This window comes from Liolophura sinensis, chromosome 7, assembly GCF_032854445.1.
Source record: "Liolophura sinensis isolate JHLJ2023 chromosome 7, CUHK_Ljap_v2, whole genome shotgun sequence".
NCBI classification, from domain to species: Eukaryota; Metazoa; Mollusca; class Polyplacophora; order Chitonida; family Chitonidae; genus Liolophura; species Liolophura sinensis.
In genome coordinates, this window is record NC_088301.1 from 3,593,509 (window position 1) to 3,613,455 (window position 19,947).

The 19,947-nt window shown below is 40.6% G+C and overlaps 1 protein-coding gene across 2 annotated transcripts; it reads left to right on the top strand.

Annotated features, from left to right (window-relative positions):
* Positions 1-44: 44 nt before the first annotated feature.
* Positions 45-19,408, top strand: LOC135471311 (uncharacterized). Of its 2 annotated transcripts, XM_064750487.1 has the most exons (4): positions 45-177; positions 15,519-15,610; positions 16,834-17,722; positions 19,305-19,408. In XM_064750487.1, the coding sequence occupies exons 2-4, from the start codon at positions 15,608-15,610 to the stop codon at positions 19,364-19,366; spliced, it is 954 nt and encodes a 317-aa protein (XP_064606557.1). In that variant the 5' UTR covers positions 45-177; positions 15,519-15,607; the 3' UTR covers positions 19,367-19,408. The 2 variants fall into 2 exon arrangements, with proteins under 2 accessions (XP_064606557.1, XP_064606556.1); XM_064750486.1 differs by lacking the exon at positions 19,305-19,408 and having other exon boundaries at positions 16,834-19,014.
* Positions 19,409-19,947: the final 539 nt, after the last annotated feature.

Sequence of the window (19,947 nt, forward strand, 5' to 3'; positions counted from 1 at the left end):
CTGTCAGATGGTCACGACGCGAAGACGTTGTGTTCTGGCCGGCCCTAGATTTTCATCTTTACACGCAGTATCTGCGGACCGCTTCGTGAAGTCACACGGCAGATCATGTCAGAGTGGCCGCTCTAAAACCAGCACCGTTAGCCCAGAGAAGGGGTAGTGTACACCATACTGAACACGGTAAGTCAACCTCTTGTTTTCATACGTATTTCATTAAGACAATGCATTCCAGAATCTGCTCACAATGCATGTGCTTGTTTGTGGAAAACCTATATATAGAGGCTTATACCTGGAGGGACCACTTACTTTTTCCGAATTATTTTTTTTAGATTGGCCTAGAGTTGCTGAAGATAAATTTCATGTGCCAGATGCTGTACGTCGTAAGACATGAAAGTTACACATTGTTTGTTCTACAGAGGAAAACCCGCTCAGTTATAGACAAAAAAACTCTATGGGTAATTTCCTGTGAAAAAAAAAATTATCGATTAATGGAACATTTTCAAATTACTTCGACAAGGCTGCAGTTGGGCCCATAGTCAAACAAATTGCGCCTCTTCATTTATTCCTTTCTGCAACCAAAAGCAGATCATGTATCTGAATACTCACATCCAGTACACCCCAAGTTCACGTCCAGTACACAACCGGTATATATCCAGTATACAAATATACACCCGGTGCACATCCAGTACACAACAGGTACACATCCAGTACACGTTTAAATTATTCAGAACTTGCAGCTCTGTCGTACATCTATACGAACGACGTGTGGCATGCCTATATACTATATGTATTAGTACACTGCACCTATAAATTATGAAGTTCTATCGTGAGGTCTTCAACTTGTACATAACCAGGCGGCCTTACTTATGCAATTTATGTTTGAATCAGTATATTTATTACAATATGATTCATACAGTAATATCATTTATTAAGATTGCCTGTGTTATAGTTGGTCAACTCCGACTCGGCTCTTTCCTGAGACTCTTGAGTTAGCAATTTCGATCGATTCAGTGTCAGTATAATGTGTGTATGGTGTCATGTCTAGCGTCACCACGTTCCAATGTGTCAGTATTTAGACAGGCCTTCTACAGTGGAACACCGAAAGCACTGCTACGGGATGTTATAATCAAAAGTAATTTTGAATTGACATTGAAACCCCATACAAACAATCAAACAACTGATTTCTTTGATCCTTCACCAATACGATGTAGTTTCCGACTATAGCTGAAAACAATATTGCCTTCCTCTAGGCTTCCTGTTTTATCTCCTTTGTAAAGAGGAAGAATATAGGATGCTCACGAATTTGGATGCTATTAGTAAGACTTGGATTCTGTAAGCTACACCTTTGTGTCAGTCTGGTTTGTTCGCCTTCAGTCCTGATCTTATACTTTGTGCCTGAAATGTAGGTCACCAGCGTGAGATACTCTGTGTAACAATTATAATGTACATGTCATCGCTTGTTTTATGTGAGCATTGACCTGTAATGTCGTTTGGAGTTTGAACAATTAGTCCATCTGATCGCTTACTTTTGCACCCACTGATTTCATTTAAAGCTGGCACGCGACACTTTGAAGGCCATAGATTTGACAGAGTTTGTACGTGAGCCGTCTAGCGACTGGACCCTGTCTATTACCGAGGTAGTGTTGATTCAGGTGACACAATTCCCGTTAGGAATGCCCTGGCCAAGACGTGCCGACTCGAGCTTTTCTAGCAATGAACCAGGAAATGACGGAATTCGCAAACTCCGGTTGTGCGTGGGTCTTGTCGATTCCGCAGCCGCTAATGCGCCTATAAACCAAAGTGCCGATTCACCGTGACCCACTGAGAGCACTTCGACAAACTTCGATTGTTTCCGTGTTGATCCTAACTCTGAGATAAGCAGCTGCTTTTAGGCACTTGGTTAATCCATTCAAATCTGATAATTCGGTAATAATATACATATAAGCCTGTGAGACATGCTTGTAGTGGATGTTATTGAAATATCTATCTCATTCCATTTGAATTTGACTTAGCAAATGATAGATCTAAAAGAGATAGCGTGATTTTTCCCCGAAAGTGTCGCCTCGTCCATCAGCCTGATTTACTGAGTTCTTCCCTCTCCATCTGCTGGCCGAGACGGGCTAGACTTGCTATGCAAGTAGCTTACGGGCTAGACTTGCCATACCAGTAGGTTACGGGCTAGACTTGCTATACCAGTAGGTTACGGGTTAAACTTGCTATACCAGTAGGTCACGGGCTAGACTTGCCATTACAGTAGGTCACGGGCTAGACTTGCTGTACCAGTAGCTTACGGGCTAAACTTGCTATACCAGTAGGTTACGGGCTAAACTTGCAGTACCAGTAGGTTACGGGTTAAACTTGCTATACCAGTAGGTCACGGGCTAGACTTGCCATACCAGTAGGTCACGGGCTAGACTTGCTATACCAGTAGGTCACGGGCTAGACTTGCTATACCAGTAGGGCACGGGCTGGACTTGCTGTACCAGTAGGTTACGGGCTGGACTTGCTATACCAGTAGGTCACGGGCTATTCGCTGTAGTTAGTGGAATGACAAATCAAACCGCACTGTGATGGCCGAAGTCACGTGTGGTTCTTCACATTTCAATTATCGTTGTGAAAGAACTGCTTGCTTCCGTTTTCAAAATACATTCAAAGTAAATCTCTCCTGTCCACATACAATTCTTTTCTTTCATCACTTAATCTTCAGGAAGAATTCTGACGAGATTTTTTATGCATTATCTCCCCACTAATCCGTTAGACGACAATTCTGTCTAAATTACTTTGCGTCGGAGAGTTAGTTTTTAAGGAGTATGTTTCGAGAAGATTTGTTGCTAGTGACGTATATATTGGGGGTTTATTGAGGCAGCCATCACTCTGATATCTGTTAATTAAGACGTCTTCATGTATAGGTACAGCTTCCCATCCAGATGAGTTCGTGAGATCTTAATAACAAACATATATTCAGAAGAGAGAAAAGAAAGAAGAACCTGTTTTTCTTAGAATGTTAATTTAGACCATCCCACCTTTTTTCTGTAACAAAGGGATTGTTTTACTGTGTTATGAAACTGGTGTCTGAAATTACCATCAACATGAACAAAAATTTGACCGCTTTACGTCACACTTAAGATTGTTTTAGATCATACTCAAGATTAATTTGCGTCGTACTTAAGATTGTTTTAGATCTTACTCAAGATTAATTTGCGTCGTACTTAAGATTGTTATACATCACACTCAGGATTGTTTGCTATACTTTTGACCAGGAGCAACTTTTCCAAGTTTCAATTTTTTTCAATGTTTTAAATATATTTCTTTTCATGGTATTATCTTAACTTTTGCATATACGCATGTTTAGCGAAGATGGTCAGTATATTATAATCTTTTTGATGCCCAAAGTTTTTGATGCCTGTTGCCTCCCTACTGACGGTACTCAGCAGTAGTAAACGTCGAATTTCCTGTCTGGGATGAGCAGCCACTGTAGCGCACCTTTTGGGCGCGTTTTCGTCTGAAGAAAAGCCCTCTTCGCCAGTGATCAATGGCAGACAATTGACATGATCGAACTTGCTGGGTGTAGACAAGGAAAGCTGTCTGATCTCAGGGATAACTTTTATCAACCCAGCTTTGTCTGGGAGGTTTTATGGCAGTGAGAAATTCTTTGACCTCCGTGAAAGCTTTCACCTCCTGTTATGTAACGTAGCCGGCTAAGCTAAGGGCTGGTTTCACGGCTGATCCACCAAATGCCATTGTGCTTTGGGCATCTCGCAGCGTCTGCTGGGAAGGGATCAGAATCAAAGCCAATGAGAAAAGGTTACATAACTTTAACCCCACTTCGACAGGTGAGCTTCTTTTTGATCGCATACATCCAACGAACGTTTTCAGCAGGTTTCACCAATCGTATTCTCTTGAGAACCCATATATTCATAGTTTTGCAGTGATGTCATAGCTGCAACGAGCCAATCACCAGCACACTCTTTGGTCACGTGGGTAAAGTCCTGGATGTGAAAAAGTCAATTTAACCCAGGTGAGATAGGTATTGGAGAAGATTTTAGCATTGAAAAAAATGAAAGATATAGCTTTTAGGTAAGAAATTCTACCTGGAAAAGTAGTCAGTATGATACGTTCAGCGTCCTGAATTACTTTGAACTTTAGGAATTGGCAGAAATCGGCATTTCACCCGTTTAACTCCATGTTATTTATCATCCCTCGCCAGGAACCCAGGGGCTCGAAACTATGACAACACCAGAATAAGACAGCTCTCGCGCGCAGTTACGTGCCGTTGGAGCGTGAATATTTGCCACTAAAATTGGGCAGCATTTTTGAATGTCGACAAGAAAGAAAATTACAAATCTGATTTAAAAGTATCATTAGAATTGCACGTGGAACAAAAGTGAAAGATATTTCAAGGAAAACGATTGTGATTTATACTGGGTATTCCCAACATGACGGTTCCCAACAGATCGAGTGGCCTTACCAGTTGATCGTTGAAAGAAGTTCGGTAAAAACAATAATTATTTCGGCGGAAATAATATTAGTTCTATTTCAGAATGAGGTACAAAGCGTCTTTAATTGGTCGGTTTGGGCATGCGGGCTTATTATAGGTTCATCAGCAAGCTTGTGTTATGCTGAAAGAAACGTTTAGAACAGTTCAGTTTTGTTTTGTATCTGGCGAAGAGCGGTGCTTTACCTCGGACCTTCTGGTTTCCTCCACCTGTAAACATGACTGCTGTCATCAAAGTGAAAAATGAATGCGGGTGGCGTTAAATACCAAACCAAAAGTCAACACTCCCTGTTCTGTACTTCTGAACTTGAATATATGAACCGTCGCATAAACGTGGAATAGAAAAGGGGGTTAAATAACCGAAAAAAAGCCGAACAGATCTGTTGTAGGCCTAATCGGATGCGGTATCCCATCCATAGTGATCAAAATACGATCGTGAACCAAAACAGAGGTCCCTTTCAAAGCCTCCTCAGCTGTGTATGCACTGTTACGTCAGCCTCGTGATGAATCCAGTTATTGATTTCCTAGTTGGGGAAGCCCTAGCATAAGCACCGTAAGACCTCGCACTTCACGCCAGAGCGGACTTAAGCAGTTGACATGGCGTGAGGACAGCGTCATTAGTGACGGCTAGACGGAAAGCCAGGTCACCGGGACAGACTTTCGCGGTCATCTCAGTTAACACGACCCAATCTATACAGAGAGGAAAGCCAACAAATCCCCCGTCTCGGAATGGCCGAGGGAAACTCGCTTGAACCTTTGACGAGAAGATCAGTCTGAGCTCTTAGCAAACACTCAGATATACTTCTGTACATCCTACGCCACTTCCATCTCCTCTGAGACTTTCTTCAAGGAAGCTTTTGTTTAAATTCAGTACCGGGTGATGACCTTATGACGATGATGATAACAAAATTACATAGATACCAGCAGAAATCACACGCTGTGATTTTATATATGTCTATGACTCAGACCATGCTACATGAAAATGTCAGTATACCCACCCGTATTTGCTTGAACGCTAAATGTATATGTATTTACCTGTACTGGCCTGTATTTACACATGTATTGGCCTGTATTTACACCTGCCATCTTATTAGGATTGATTTATTAGCAACAAAGCGAAGAACAAACGCCAAATGTGCGTTGCTTCAAATGTTTCCACTGACTGCTCGTATGTGTAGAAGGTGAAAATGTTTTTTTACGAGTGGAACGTCAGTATGTAGTAAAAGATCAAAATGAACGGACTTCGTAATCACCTACAACTTTTCTTCATGGAGTTCCAACTTTTCAGAGAATATATCATCTGGTAACTTTGAATAATTCTCATCTCAAATGGCCGTTTGCTGAAGAAGTTACCATTTTCAACATTTTGAAATCGTAGCATGATTCTCTAATCTTGTTGACTTACTGAGCTGGGAACTAAGATATGAAGATAGATTTTCGTCTTTTTTTTCTCTAGTTTCTATCCAACATTGAATAATGCATCCTGTCATAATTTTCCTTTAAGCAAACATTCAGTCATTGGCGACAGAGACGTCCAAGTGTTATAACAGGAGGAACAAATATTTCGTCGACCCGACCCGTAGTGCTAAGTATTTTTCCAATCTCCAGGGTATCCATTATCTGTGTAAATTCCGTCAGGAAATTTGAAGTGCTGTGCAAAGTGTAAAGAGTGGTGACCTCCACGTCCAGAGTGGTGACCTCCACTTCCAAAGTGATGACCTCCACTTCCAGTGGTGACCTCCACTTTCAGAGCTCCCTGCTTCACTATGTCTTGCCAACCTTTATGTTGTACGGGACAGATAAGTTTTGCACACGTCAGCTAGAATTCCAGCGCACACACGTTTTCGCTTTTTCGGCATTTGTGCAACCGTAAGCGTTTTTGGAAATAAATTCATTTATTTATTTCATTCATTATGGGTTTATAAGCTGTACATTTTAAATATGATGGGGAGTGACTGAACGAACCCGGACTGATACCAGAGGAAACCAGATATCTGACAGCCATCATAACCTCTCTGTCCTGCAGACAATGTGAGAGGGGAATTTGAATATTTAAATGTTGCTAATGATTATTATACTACCGATAGGTCAATTTCTAAATCACTATTCAGGCCGTACAGCAAAAAACAATCTAATTAGTAGTTCCCACTGATCAATGTTGATGTAATAGAGCTAGGATCACAATCTCTCTCATTAATTACAACAATGTTAATGGTCGGGAAACGAAACTGTATAGCTACTTTCCTCTGGGATAGGTTTATTGGGGTTTTTTTTCGAAAGCGCAAATGCAAGTTTGAAAAATATTATATATGCCTTAAAACACAATTAGATGACGACTTGATTTTTTGGATGTTTAAGTGAATTCAAATAGATACCAAGCCATTAAGTACCAGTATTAGATACTTACTTACTTTATTATGGACCGGTGACTGCTTCTCCCATGGGCCCTCCTCAGTGGACTTGGAAAGATGTATATATTTGTCTTTTAGTGTACCTTAGTACATACTATTGCTGTTAATCGCTACCAACAAGAGCGAGACTAAACTGTTGTATCGTAGTCATTTTTTTTTAAATCTGCCAATCTTAAAAGTATACTTCTCTGTGAAGAAGACAAGGCATCTAATTGATGTTGTCAGTAGGAAAGACTACAAGATAAAGAGTAAATCCAGCGTTTAAGTGCCGTATATAATCATATGAATTAACTGGCTACACATATCAGCGAGCCTTATGTTGTATGCCATAACAGCATAAACCCTAAAATATTCGAGCAATTGCTCAGCATCCAAAACAACATTTTATCACAAATATACCCTAATGGAACCGAGAATCTAACTTAGATCTAACATCTAAGAGATGTAACCGCGTCCTCACGCCCATTGGAAAAGCAGTCACCGGTCCGTAATCCATACACGTTTTCACGCCCATAGGAGAAGCAGTCACCGGTCCGTAATCTATACACGTTGTCCGCCTATAAGAGAGGCAGTCACCGGTTCGTAACCTATACACGTTGTCACGAATACAGGAAGCGTTCACCGGTCCGTTATATCTATACACGTTGTCACGCCCACTGGAGAAGCATTCACCGATCCGTAATTTATACACGTTCTTACGGCCATAGGAGAAGCAGATACCGGTCCGTAATATCTATACACGTTGTGAAGACTACAGGAGAAGCAGTCACCGGTCCGTAATTTATACACGTTCTTACGCCCATATGAGAATTAAAAGCAGATACCAGTCCGTAATTTATACACGTTCTTACGCCCATAGGAGAATTAAAAGCAGATACTGATCCATAATTTATACATGTTATCACGCCTTTACGACATCGGTCGTAATATCTATACACGTTGTGACGCCAACAGGAGAAATAGACATCGGTCCGCAATCTATACACGTTATCATGCCTTTAGGAGAAGCATTCATCCGTCCGTTATATCTATACACATTGTAACGCCTGTAGGAGAAGCAGTCACCGGTCCGTAATCTCTACAAATTGTCACGCCTACAGGAGAAGCAATTCGGTCCGTAATTTATACATATTATTCCGCCCATAGAAGAAACAGACATCAGTCCGTAATGTCTATACACGTTGTCATGCCTACAGGAGAAGCAGTTCGTAATATACATACGTTGTTACGCCCATGAGAGAACCAGTCACCGGTCCATAATATATACACGCTGTCACGTTTATAGGAAAAGCAGTCACCGGTCCGCAATATATACACGTCACGTCTATAGGAGAAGCAATCACCAGTCCGTAATATTTATACACGTGGTCACGCCAATAGGAGATGCAGTCACCGATCTGTAATCTATTTACGTTGTCGTGCCTGTAGGGGAAGCAGTCACCGGTCCATATTTTACACATATAATCTATATACTGGATTCACAAATCCATGTGTTTACTTCTGTACAAGACATTTCATATACCCTCCTCAGTGGACTGGGAAAGGTGTATATATTTGTCTTTTAGTGTACCTTAGTACATACTATTGCTGTTAATCGCTACCAACAAGAGCGAGACTAAACTGTTGTATCGTAGTCATTTTTTTTAAATCTGCCAATCTTAAAAGTATACTTCTCTGTGAAGAAGACAAAGCATCTAACTGATGTTGTCAGTAGGAAAGGCTACAACATAAAGAGTAAATCCAGCGCGACATGTGATATTTGGCAAATCGTCACACTTATTACCGGTGAGATCCGGCCTCTTGCCAAGTTTGACGCTGACGTATGTATGGATAACACAGGTTATATCAAGCCTAACCCAGATCCTCCGCTCACGGTTTGTTGTAAAGAACATTTAGGATAAATATATCGTGGTCGTGGAATTAACAACCTCTGAAGGGAAAGTCACGGTCTAAAAGTAAATAAATATGTAATCGCGTGTAAATTACATGTTCATTTACATATACACAACGGAATGATCTGATTTGGATTCCCCTAATACTCGATCGTCTGTGGTCCAGAGATATACACACCGTCTTTTCAATGTCGGTATGATGTGTTCATATTTGTCACTGGACAAGCACCTAATGTATGCAAAGCTTCTTAAAATATGGTATATATTCACACGTGTGGATGACAATTAAATTGATCTGCTTGACCTTAAATTTAATTTAAAGTTAAGGCTTTTGATCGAATAACCTTGACACACTCGTTTTTGCAGTAATAACTGGTGGCGTTGATTGAAATCGTCGCACAACACGTAGAGTCTAAAAATGTACAAGGCGAGATCTATACACCTCGTATGCATGACCCTTCGGTACATTGATGTTCAAGTAAGGGTAATTAATACAATTATCTCAGAAATGAAAACTACCCCTCTTGTAAAATCTGCGAGAGACGAAACTGTTTTGGTCTATATATAGGTCCGGATGGGTTGCACCATCTGGATAATCTGTGGTTCCTTTAAATCCAGCGAGGGTGGATAAATTTACCTTCTCCTGTGCAATGGCCACTCGGGCCCAAACCGGAAATACCATTGTTCTCTTGTAATACACACAGTAATACACAACTGTTGTAGACCGCAATTGTTATCATGTAGTAGGCCTACACGCAGTCGTGAACCGTGGCATAATTCTCTTGTAGTACACGCAGTCGTAAACCTCAGCATTGTTCTCTGTTTAATACACGCATTCGTAAACCTCAACATTGTTCTCTTGTAATACACGCAGTCGTAAGCCGTAACATTGTTTTCTTGTAATACATGCAGTCGTAAGCCGTAATATTGTTCTCTTGTAGTACACGCATTCGTAAACCTCAGCATTGTTCTCTTTTTAATACATGCATTCGTAAACCTCAACATTGTTTTCTTGTAATACACGCAGTCGTAAGCCGTAACATTGTTTTCTTGTAATACATGCAGTCGTAAATCGTAATCTCAAAAGAGAGAATGAACAATTGGCAAGGTATTTAAAGCCCGAGTTACTTTTGGTGGGAAAGCTTCCCCATTCTATCTGGGAATATTCGTACGAATAACAAAGTTTATTTTAAAAAAAGTTGCGAAACAAAGCTTACCCACTGACAAAGTTTGACTATGCTGTTATGCGGATAATGTGCTTCACTGAGGATTGTTCCCGTTTGACTGACACATCGACCAACCAACCAAACCACCGCCTGACAGACAAAACCACGGACACTGCAAACTTAGAGGCTGGTTCTGCTTATCACTAAGAGCTTTACTTTCCAAGTCAGAGAGTATAAGCTGTCCCGCTTGGGACCATTCACTAACAATATAAGCGTGCACTCCGTGGTATGAGGGATATGTCTCTGTACCGCCATTGTTCTGCGCGCTTCATTGTGGGGAAGGGTGCGCCAATACCGGAGACCAGCATCCTCTAAATAAAGTTCCTCTGATACAGAAATGTCAGTCATTTAATTCCAGACCTAACCACCATGAACCCATTGTCATAGAAACTATATCTACCATGAGTATCAGCTCTGGCAAAGCTGACCGCCATTTTCAAAATGTCTTGCAAGACAGAAGGCATGGGGTGACAGCCCTACCGCCCTGATGGCGTCACTGGCCAGCCGACGGACATGTTTTAAAATAGACCACGGTCTTTTTTGGCAGTAATGCTATGTCAGAAAGCGGGTCAAGGAACTACGTTTTCCATTTTACATTAAACAAACAATCTTGGAATCAATTAACATTCAAAATCATTTTAACGTAATTCAAATACAGTAATAGGCTCAATATCCGGATGCGCTCTGCACCCCCGCCAACCCCAACCCCAACCCCACAAAATGTGCGAGAAGCTGTTTTTTGCAAATGAGCAAGGGCGCAATTGGCATAAATGGGACTAAACACTACCTGTTTGCAGCTCATGACCTTCAAGACGTTACGTTTTTAATTGGAGATCACCAACCCGGATGTTCTGACGTGAAAATGTCCCTATTTTTTTATGACAGGAATAGCTCGTGGTTTCAGAATGGCGTATGTTGAAGCTCGGAGTGTAGGGCAGAAATGAAGGTACTGTAGTTTTTGACCACATATGTGGAACACGTGCGCCTTACGCTGTGCTAAAGCTATTTTGGGAGGGGGGGGGGGTCTCTGTTACATAAGCTGTTACGTAAGCTCGTATTATCTCATAAATTGGAGGCGTTGTACCAACTCAGTTATTACCGCTTTATTATATATACAGCCTTTCACAATGCATATAATTTGCACATTAATTTCCTTTAGTCAACTTTTTCTTCTCGTAATCTGCATTTTTGCAGCCAACGACATATGTTTGTCTTATTTCATTTCACTGGCGGGGAGTGGCAAAACCATGCTTTTCGGTCCTAAACTGCTCCGGGCAGTATCACCTAAGCTGATTCTAGGACATCAGCGGACATGATTCGTCTATTTTGAACAAGTCACATAGATGACTATTTTTAGCCTCTTGCTACCCCACTATAAGCTTTTGCTGGACAAATCGACATTAACTAAATGTTCCTACATTGAAATAGGGTTAAACCTACCTGGCTGTTATGCCTCTGTTTGTTTTGGCCTAGCAGGTAATTAGGCCTTTTTTTAAGCAGTAAGTAATTTTTGTCTTCAATATGGCATCATTTTCCTGACGTACCTGACGTGAGTTGTTGGGTAAATTTTAGTTATCCTGTGATTAGATTACTACGACATTTATGGTTTGCTGGACTATTACCAGCTGTACCGAAAGCTTACAAAAATAGCAATATCATATATTATTGATTTATTGGATTGGTGTTTTACGCCGTACTCAAGAATATTTCACTTATACGACGGGAGGAAACCAGGCACGGGAAACCCACGACCATCCCCCAGGTTGCTGTCAAACCTTCCTACGTACGGCCGGAGAGGAAGCCAGCGTGAGCTGGACTTGGACTTATAGCGACTGCATTGGTGAGAGGCCCCTGGATCATTACGCTGCACTAGCGCGCTAACCAACTGAGCGACGGAGGCCCCAACATATACTATAGTGTGAGAATATTAAAAGTGGCCCTTCCTTTAGCCTAAAACAGGGAGTGTTGATTTACAGTTTGTAAACAGTACAAACTCCGCACATTCAACTGTCTATAATGAAAGGAAACCTTCTTGAGTTTGATCAGAACATGTAAATAAAAAACTAAATATCTAAATACATTTTCATGCCATAAAAGTCGACTCAGAAATGTAAGATTGTATGAATTTGCTTATCTAACAGTCATGTCAAACGATTCTTGAGTTGGTTGCATATGCCTATGGATCTGGTAATATTATCAGACCAGAACCTTGGGAATCATTATTTATTGTTATACCCTAGTGAACCTGTATCAGACCAGAACCTTGGGATTCGGTATTTTATCGTTATACCCTAGTGAACCAGTATCAGACCAGAACCTTGGGATTCCTTATTTATTGTTATACCCTAGTGAACCTGTATCAGACCAGAACCTTGGATTCCTATTTATTGTTATACCCTAGTGAACCAGTATCAGACCAGAACCTTGGGATTCCTTATTTATTGTTATACCCTAGTGAACCTGTATCAGACCAGAACCTTGGGATTCCTTATTTATTGTTATACCCTAGTGAACCTGTATCAGACCAGAACCTTGGGATTCGTATTTATCGTTATACCCTAGTGAACCTGTATCAGACCAGAACCTTGGGATTCGGTATTTTATCGTTATACCCTAGTGAACCAGTATCAGACCAGAACCTTGGGATTCCTTATTTATTGTTATACCCTAGTGAACCTGTATCAGACCATGAACCTTGGGATTCCTTATTTATTGTTATACCCTAGTGTAACCAGTATCAGACCAGAACCTTGGGATTCCTTATTTATTGTTATACCCTAGTGAACCTGTATCAGACCAGAACCTTGGATTCCTTATTTATTGTTATACCTAGTGAACCAGTATCAGACCAGAACCTTGGGATCCTTATTTATTGTTATACCCTAGTGAACCTGTATCAGACCAGAACCTTGGGATTCGGTATTTTATCGTTATACCCTAGTGAACCTGTATCAGACCAGAACCATGGGATTCAGTATTTTATTGTTACACTCTAGTGAACCAGTATCAGACCAGAACCTTGGGATTCAGTATTTTATTGTTATACCCTAGTGAACCTGTATCAGACCAGAACCTTGAAATTCTGTATTATATGGTATAGCCTAGTGAACCAGTATCAGACCAGAACCATGGGATTCAGTATTTTATTGTTACACTCTAGTGAACTAGTATCAGACCAGAACCTTGGGATTCAGTATTTTATTGTTATACCCTAGTGAACCTGTATCAGACCAGAACCTTGAAATTCTGTATTATATGGTATAGCCTAGTGAACCAGTATCAGACCAGAACCATGGGATTCAGTATTTTATTGTTACACTCTAGTGAACCAGTATCAGACCAGAACCTTGGAATTCGGTATTTTATTGTTATACCTTAGTGAACCAGTTCAGACCAGAACCTTGAAATTCGATCTTTACTGTTATACCCTAGTGAACCAGTATCAGACCAGAACCTTGGAATTCGGTATTTTATTGTTATATCTTAGTGAACCAGTTCAGACCAGAACCTTGGGATTCGGTATTTATTGTTATACCCTAGTGAACCTGTATCAGATCAGAACCTTGAAATTCGGTATTATATGGTATAGCCTAGCTTACCAGTTTCAGACCAGGACCTTGGGATTCGGTATTTTATTGTTACACCCTAGTGAACCAGTATCAGACCAGAACCTTGGAATTCGGTATTTTATTGTTATACCATAGTGAACCAGTTTCAGACCAGAACAACGGGATTCGGCATTTTATGGTATACTCTAGTGAAGGTCAGAACCTTGGGATTTGGTATTTCATCGTTATAGCCTAGTGAACCAGTGTCAGACCAGAACCATAAAATTCGGTATTTTTTCGTTATACCCTAGTGAACCAGTATCAGACCAGAACCTTGGGGTTCGGTATTTTATCGTTATACCCTAGTAAATGGGTATCAGAGCAGAACCTTGGAATTCGGTATTTTATCGTTATACCCTAGTGAACCAGTACCAGACCAGAACCTTGGGGTTCGGTATTTTATTGGTATACCCTAGTGAACCAGTATCAGACCAAAACCTTTGGGTTCGGTATTTTATCGTTATACCTTAGTGAACCAGTTTCAGACCAGAACGATGGAATTCGGTATTTTATTGTTATACCCTAGTGAACCAGTACCAGACCAGAACCTTGGGGTTCGGTATTTTATTGGTATACCCTAGTGAACCAGTTTCAGACCAAAACCTTGGGATTCAGTATTTTATCGTTATACCCTAGTGAACCAGTTTCAGATCAGAACCTTGGGATTCGATATTTTATCGTTATACCTTAGTGAACCAGTTTCAGACCAGAACCTTGGAGTTCGGTATTTTATCGTTATACCCTAGTGAACCAGTTTCAGACCAGAACCTTGGGGTTCAGTATTTTATCGTTATACCCTAGTGAACCAGTTTCAGACCAGAACCTTGAGGTTTAGTATTTTATCGTTATACCCTAGTGAACCAGTTTCAGACCAGAACCTTGGGGTTCGGTATTTTATCGTTATACCCTAGTGAACTAGTACCAGACCGGAACCTTGGGATTCGGTATTTAATCGTTATACCTAGTGAACCAGTATCAAACCAGAACCTTGGGATTAGGTATTTTATCGTTATTTCCTAGTGAACCGGTATCATCGTTAAAATGCAATGTACAGTCCTTTATGTAAGCTCTCATTTGTACACATTCATCTTACCTCAAACACTCAATGCTTTTTCCGACACCCTGAGAATACGGCCAGTCCTGCTAAATCTGCATAACGTCATCTGTTAGCTATGCAGCATTTTCCATGATTGCTGAAAAACGCTGGTGTTAATGTCGTCTGCTCGTTCCCATACGGCCACAAAGAAATAAACAATATCGCCTACAACTTGCCAGTGCTTGACTGTGTGAAGATGAATACAAGATTGGGACGGTTATTGAGTTGGCCTGGAAATCTGGTACTCGTTATTACAATGCAGCAAACACATGGACGGAACCTCTGAAATACACTGTGGGGTTTTTTCTTGTGTGGGTGATACTAGTGTAGACCCCTGGTGTAGTTTTCTCTCCGGTGCAGGTCCGACGCCAATAAGAATATTCGCTATTATCTAATATGTCACTATTGCCCGACAACTCCTTCAAAAAAGCTAAATAGCCAATCTTCTGTTGGGTTTTCTCTAAGAAAATCAGCTGACAAATCAATACTGAGCTTCCAATAACCATGGTAACCAGAAACGGGTTGTGTCTGCTGTAGGTATGTAAACAAAGAAAATTTCTCTGAAAATGGTTTCTGAAATATCCTTTAATGGTTCCCGTTTTCTTCTCACAGAAGATTTGCTCGACTTCAACCACAGATACATATATGTGCATGGACGTTGATGGAAGCAAGGAATGATTTTTGTCCACTCCATTATTAACATGGTTAAATCAATTCAGACGCTGTAACTCTTGTGCTCAAATGTGTTTCATTCTGCGTGACTGATTACCTTTTGGCGAATCTTGCCTTCCAGGCTTCCTGTCAATATCTGACTAACGTTATACCAGACGACACGACGAATTGGAAACCGATCACTGAGCCCCATAAATAGTAATCAACAGTATGGTGAGTACAAAAATGTCCACGATTTGATTATACGACAAATATAAAGTAAAGTGGCAAATATTTGATGATATGAGCCAGAGATCAAGCCACCATGCCCGAGTTGTTAGTGCAGAACAGTGAGTCAGGAGCCTCTCACTAATGTGATGGCTTTGAGTTGTCCAGCTCATGCTGGCTTTCTCCCCAGTCGAACGCGAGAAGGCCTTCTAGCAACCTGCGAATTGTCACGAGTAAACGTCTAGCACTGCCCAGTCCAGTTATGCTGGTATAAGTGAAATATTATTGAATGCTTGAATGCGGAGTAAAATACAAAACAAATGAATAAATAAAAAGCGTACACTCATTGAGTGTAGGAACAATTTTCCTTATTTATGTTATATTCCACATTAGCGTCGTCTCTTTCAACCTTCTATAGATCGCTACTTTATCTAAATTGTAATTCAAAAGTAATTTCCTTAGTTCCTTAGTCTGGGAAAACACGGGATAGTAATATTACGTGGACTGCGTAACATACAATGAAGTTACTGTCATCGCATATCACCACTGATCACTCTATCTAAAATATCGTTAAATTATTTTTTCCTTGAACGTTTCTTGAACAGAATTAAATGTATTCACATATTTGAGTTCTGACCTGGACGTTTTGACCATCTTGTGTTGAGTGCTGATTAGGTCGCAAACTTCTTTTTTTCTTTCTCTATAAACTAAGCACTTATTGTCCCAGTGTAACAGTTAATATGTGCACACAGGAAACGGCGTTTCACTACATTTTAATCGATGACCAAACGTAATGGTACATTAACTCAGTTTGACGTCATCGACGTTAGAATCAAGATGTTTTTATTAGACCCAGTTGTGTGTGTGATGACGTCATGACTTAATGTCTGATGGTGACGATACGAATCATAACGTCTTGCCTCTCTCGTACAAAACAGAGTTTACAGACATAAATCAGAACGTCTTGCCTCTGTCCAACAAAATAAAGCGTTTGGACATAAGTCGGAATGCGTTGCCTGTCTTTTTCAGAACGGAACCTTTGGAAATATAACGTCTGGCCTCTTTCCTACAAAAGGGGAACGTTTAGATATAAATTATAACATCTTACGGCTGTCCTACAAAATAAAACGTTTGAATATATATCATAACGCCTTGCCTCTTTGCAACAAAACGGAACTTGTACGGAAACTGAACTTGAAAAAGTGTAACATTTTGTCTCTCTACTACAGAATGCGGTGTTAACACAGAGAAGAGACGTTAGCAGTCCGGATACGGATCCGAAGTCAAACGGTCATTCCAGCACAGAGACGATAACACATGGTGCTGACGTCTTTGTCAGTAGTTTCCACGAGTACAAAGAAGGATACGAGAAACTTACCCAAAACAAACTATCCCGGGATCTACGTCGGTGTCTCAGTCGAACAGTTCTGCCCTTAGTACTAATCACGTTGATGCCAAACTTCGTCCTTATACTTTGGTACACGGCTGTCCAGTCAGACGGCAACTTTACAAACATTATCCGATATTTAGCCAGCCAAGGTGTGATAGACGGCCTGACGGAGATGTGGAGTTCAGTCCGGATCTGTAGTCCGCTTTCTGTCAGCTTGGTCTTAGGCTACGCCGTCTGGGGACTGGTGATGATGAAGTTTCTCCCTGGCAAAGACGTGGAAGGTCCGTTAACTCCCAAAGGCAATACCCCAGTATATAAAGACAATGGTTTTCTGTACTACGTCACAACGATGATGACTTTCTTCGCGTTGGCTTTCGCTTTGAAATTGACAGGATACACACCGTCAGTGGTGTATGACAGCTTTGGGGAAATCCTAACCACTTTAAACGTGTTCAGTTTGGTGTTTTGTATTGGCCTGTACTTGAAGGGAATCTACTCCCCATCGTCATCAGACTCGGGCTCCACGGGCAATGTCATCTTCGACTATTACTGGGGCACCGAGTTGTATCCGAGAATCTTGGGCTTCGACGTTAAGGTGTTCACGAACTGCCGATTCGGCATGATGGTCTGGGCTCTGCTGGTGGCCATCTTTGCTATGAAAAGTTTCGAGCTGCACGGAATCGTGGATAGCATGATCGTGTCCTCTGTACTCCAGCTTGTTTACATCAGTAAGTTTTTCTGGTGGGAATCTGGTTACTTGAGAACTATTGACATAATGCTAGATCGCGCCGGTTTCTACATATGCTGGGGTTGCCTAGTGTACATCCCAGGACTGTACGCATCCGTTAGCCTATACTTAGTAAGTCACCCAATTAAACTTGGACCATTCTGGTCAGCACTCATACTGGGGACAGGCCTGGTCTCGGTTTTCGTAAACTACAAAGCCGATATGCAGAAACAAGAGGTGCGCTACGCCAACGGGGACTGTTTGGTTTGGGGAAGAAAACCGGAAATCATCCGTGCGAAATATCAACTGGAGAACGGCGAAGAACGGGAGAGCATCCTGTTAGCTTCCGGTTGGTGGGGTCTGGCACGACATTTTCATTATGTGCCGGAACTGTTGCTGGCCTTCATGTGGACAGTGCCGGCACTATTTAGCCATATTATGCCATACTCTTACGTCATCTTCTTGTTCATCCTGCTGACCCACAGAAGTTACCGCGACGACAATAAGTGTGTGAAAAAATACGGGAATTTCTGGCAGGAATACTGTAGACGAGTTCCACATAGGATAGTACCTTATTTATTCTAAGGGCATTATGCATGGTGTTTGACATTCGCTTTTAACACATTTAAAAGCTCTAATTAATGATTGTGATATATAACAGCTATAGAAGACTTTTGGATAGGACAAATCGCAATAATAATTAAAGTATTATGACTGTTTGGGGTTTTCTTCACTGCTATACCTATTACATATGAAAACAGTAGATACATTTAAATTTGATTAACACAAAAGTTTTATTAAAGTGATAATATCAATTTTTGTGGATTTATTAACCACTTCAAGTAATTACTCGAGCACACTTAGAACTGTAATATCACAAGGACATTCATTATAATTAAAGATTCATTTCAAAGATGGCTGAGATAAAATTTGTAACATATGATAACTGAAATTTGTCAAAATTAATGTGTTGTCCTCTGGTTGTATAACATCATTTTATAGAGAATTGATACAAATTAGATATATACACTTCTAATAACATAAAAAAGGTACCTGATGAATGAAGCATAAAATTTAGTTGAAATCGATAGTCACAGTGGTCAATGCATGCTGTACTGGTATATTTGCTATTCCAATGTTTGTAATGCTTGGTGAACATTTTTCTTGCGCACGACACAGGGCTACGCAATAGTTTTAATTATCTCGCCAGCGGGGAGATTTGACGGTCTTATTGCATGTTAATAGTGCAAACACATAGGTTACATTTTAATAGCGTGATATTGCAATATTTGAATCCGTGATTGAAATGTTCACTATAATTATTTTTCCATTTGGTTTTGTTTAATAAGTAATTTATGCTATTATATATGAGACGTCTTTGTGTTGTTATTGGTTGTGGCCTAGTTTTCAAAGTGTGTTTTGATTTATTGGCTAATATAAGCCTACTATACCAGGTGACATATACATTTAGCGGTTAGTTAAAACGTCTTCATGATCCATTGCAGGTCAGTTAACATTCCCGGACGTCATCAAAAGGTTAGTAACGGTACTTTGAGCAACCAGGGACCTGTTTTCATTTTCAGAATTCTTGGACAGGGCGACAATGAGCTGTCAAGGGCGCGTGGAGACATTGGGGAGCTCATAAAACTCTTTCCCACCTGTACAAAGACGGTCCAGAACTGTGAACTCATTTATTCTTTCCTGTATTACGTCACAATTATCGGTCTACGTGTGCTCATAAAACATATATGAAGTACACACACACTGCAACGTCACAGAAGAAAACTGCGTTCTACTGCCATTTGAACCGTCTTTATGGCGCGTCCTAGATTCTCCCATTGCGCTGTGTCGTGTACGTTGACGATTACTTATACATCACAATGGCGAGCTGTTCTGGACGTAACACACGGGTTTGTCAATAAATTACCAAAGGTCCGGGCATTACCCCGTGATTTTTTACTCCCAGACACCCGTAAATCTGACTAATGTCGCGTGTAAGTGGAAATTTCCTACACAGTCAAAGTATTAAACAGTTAAATTTATTTTATAAAGATGTTTCTTCAGTGAAAAGAGATAACAGATGTTTTCATATATAATTCTACTATACATATAAATCACGAACAGCAACACTCAAATTCCATCTAAATTTCACGTCCTGAAGAACTTTTACATTTTCATTTTTAGATACTGGTGAAACAGATTGATACATTACGGCGTGTAGTAAAC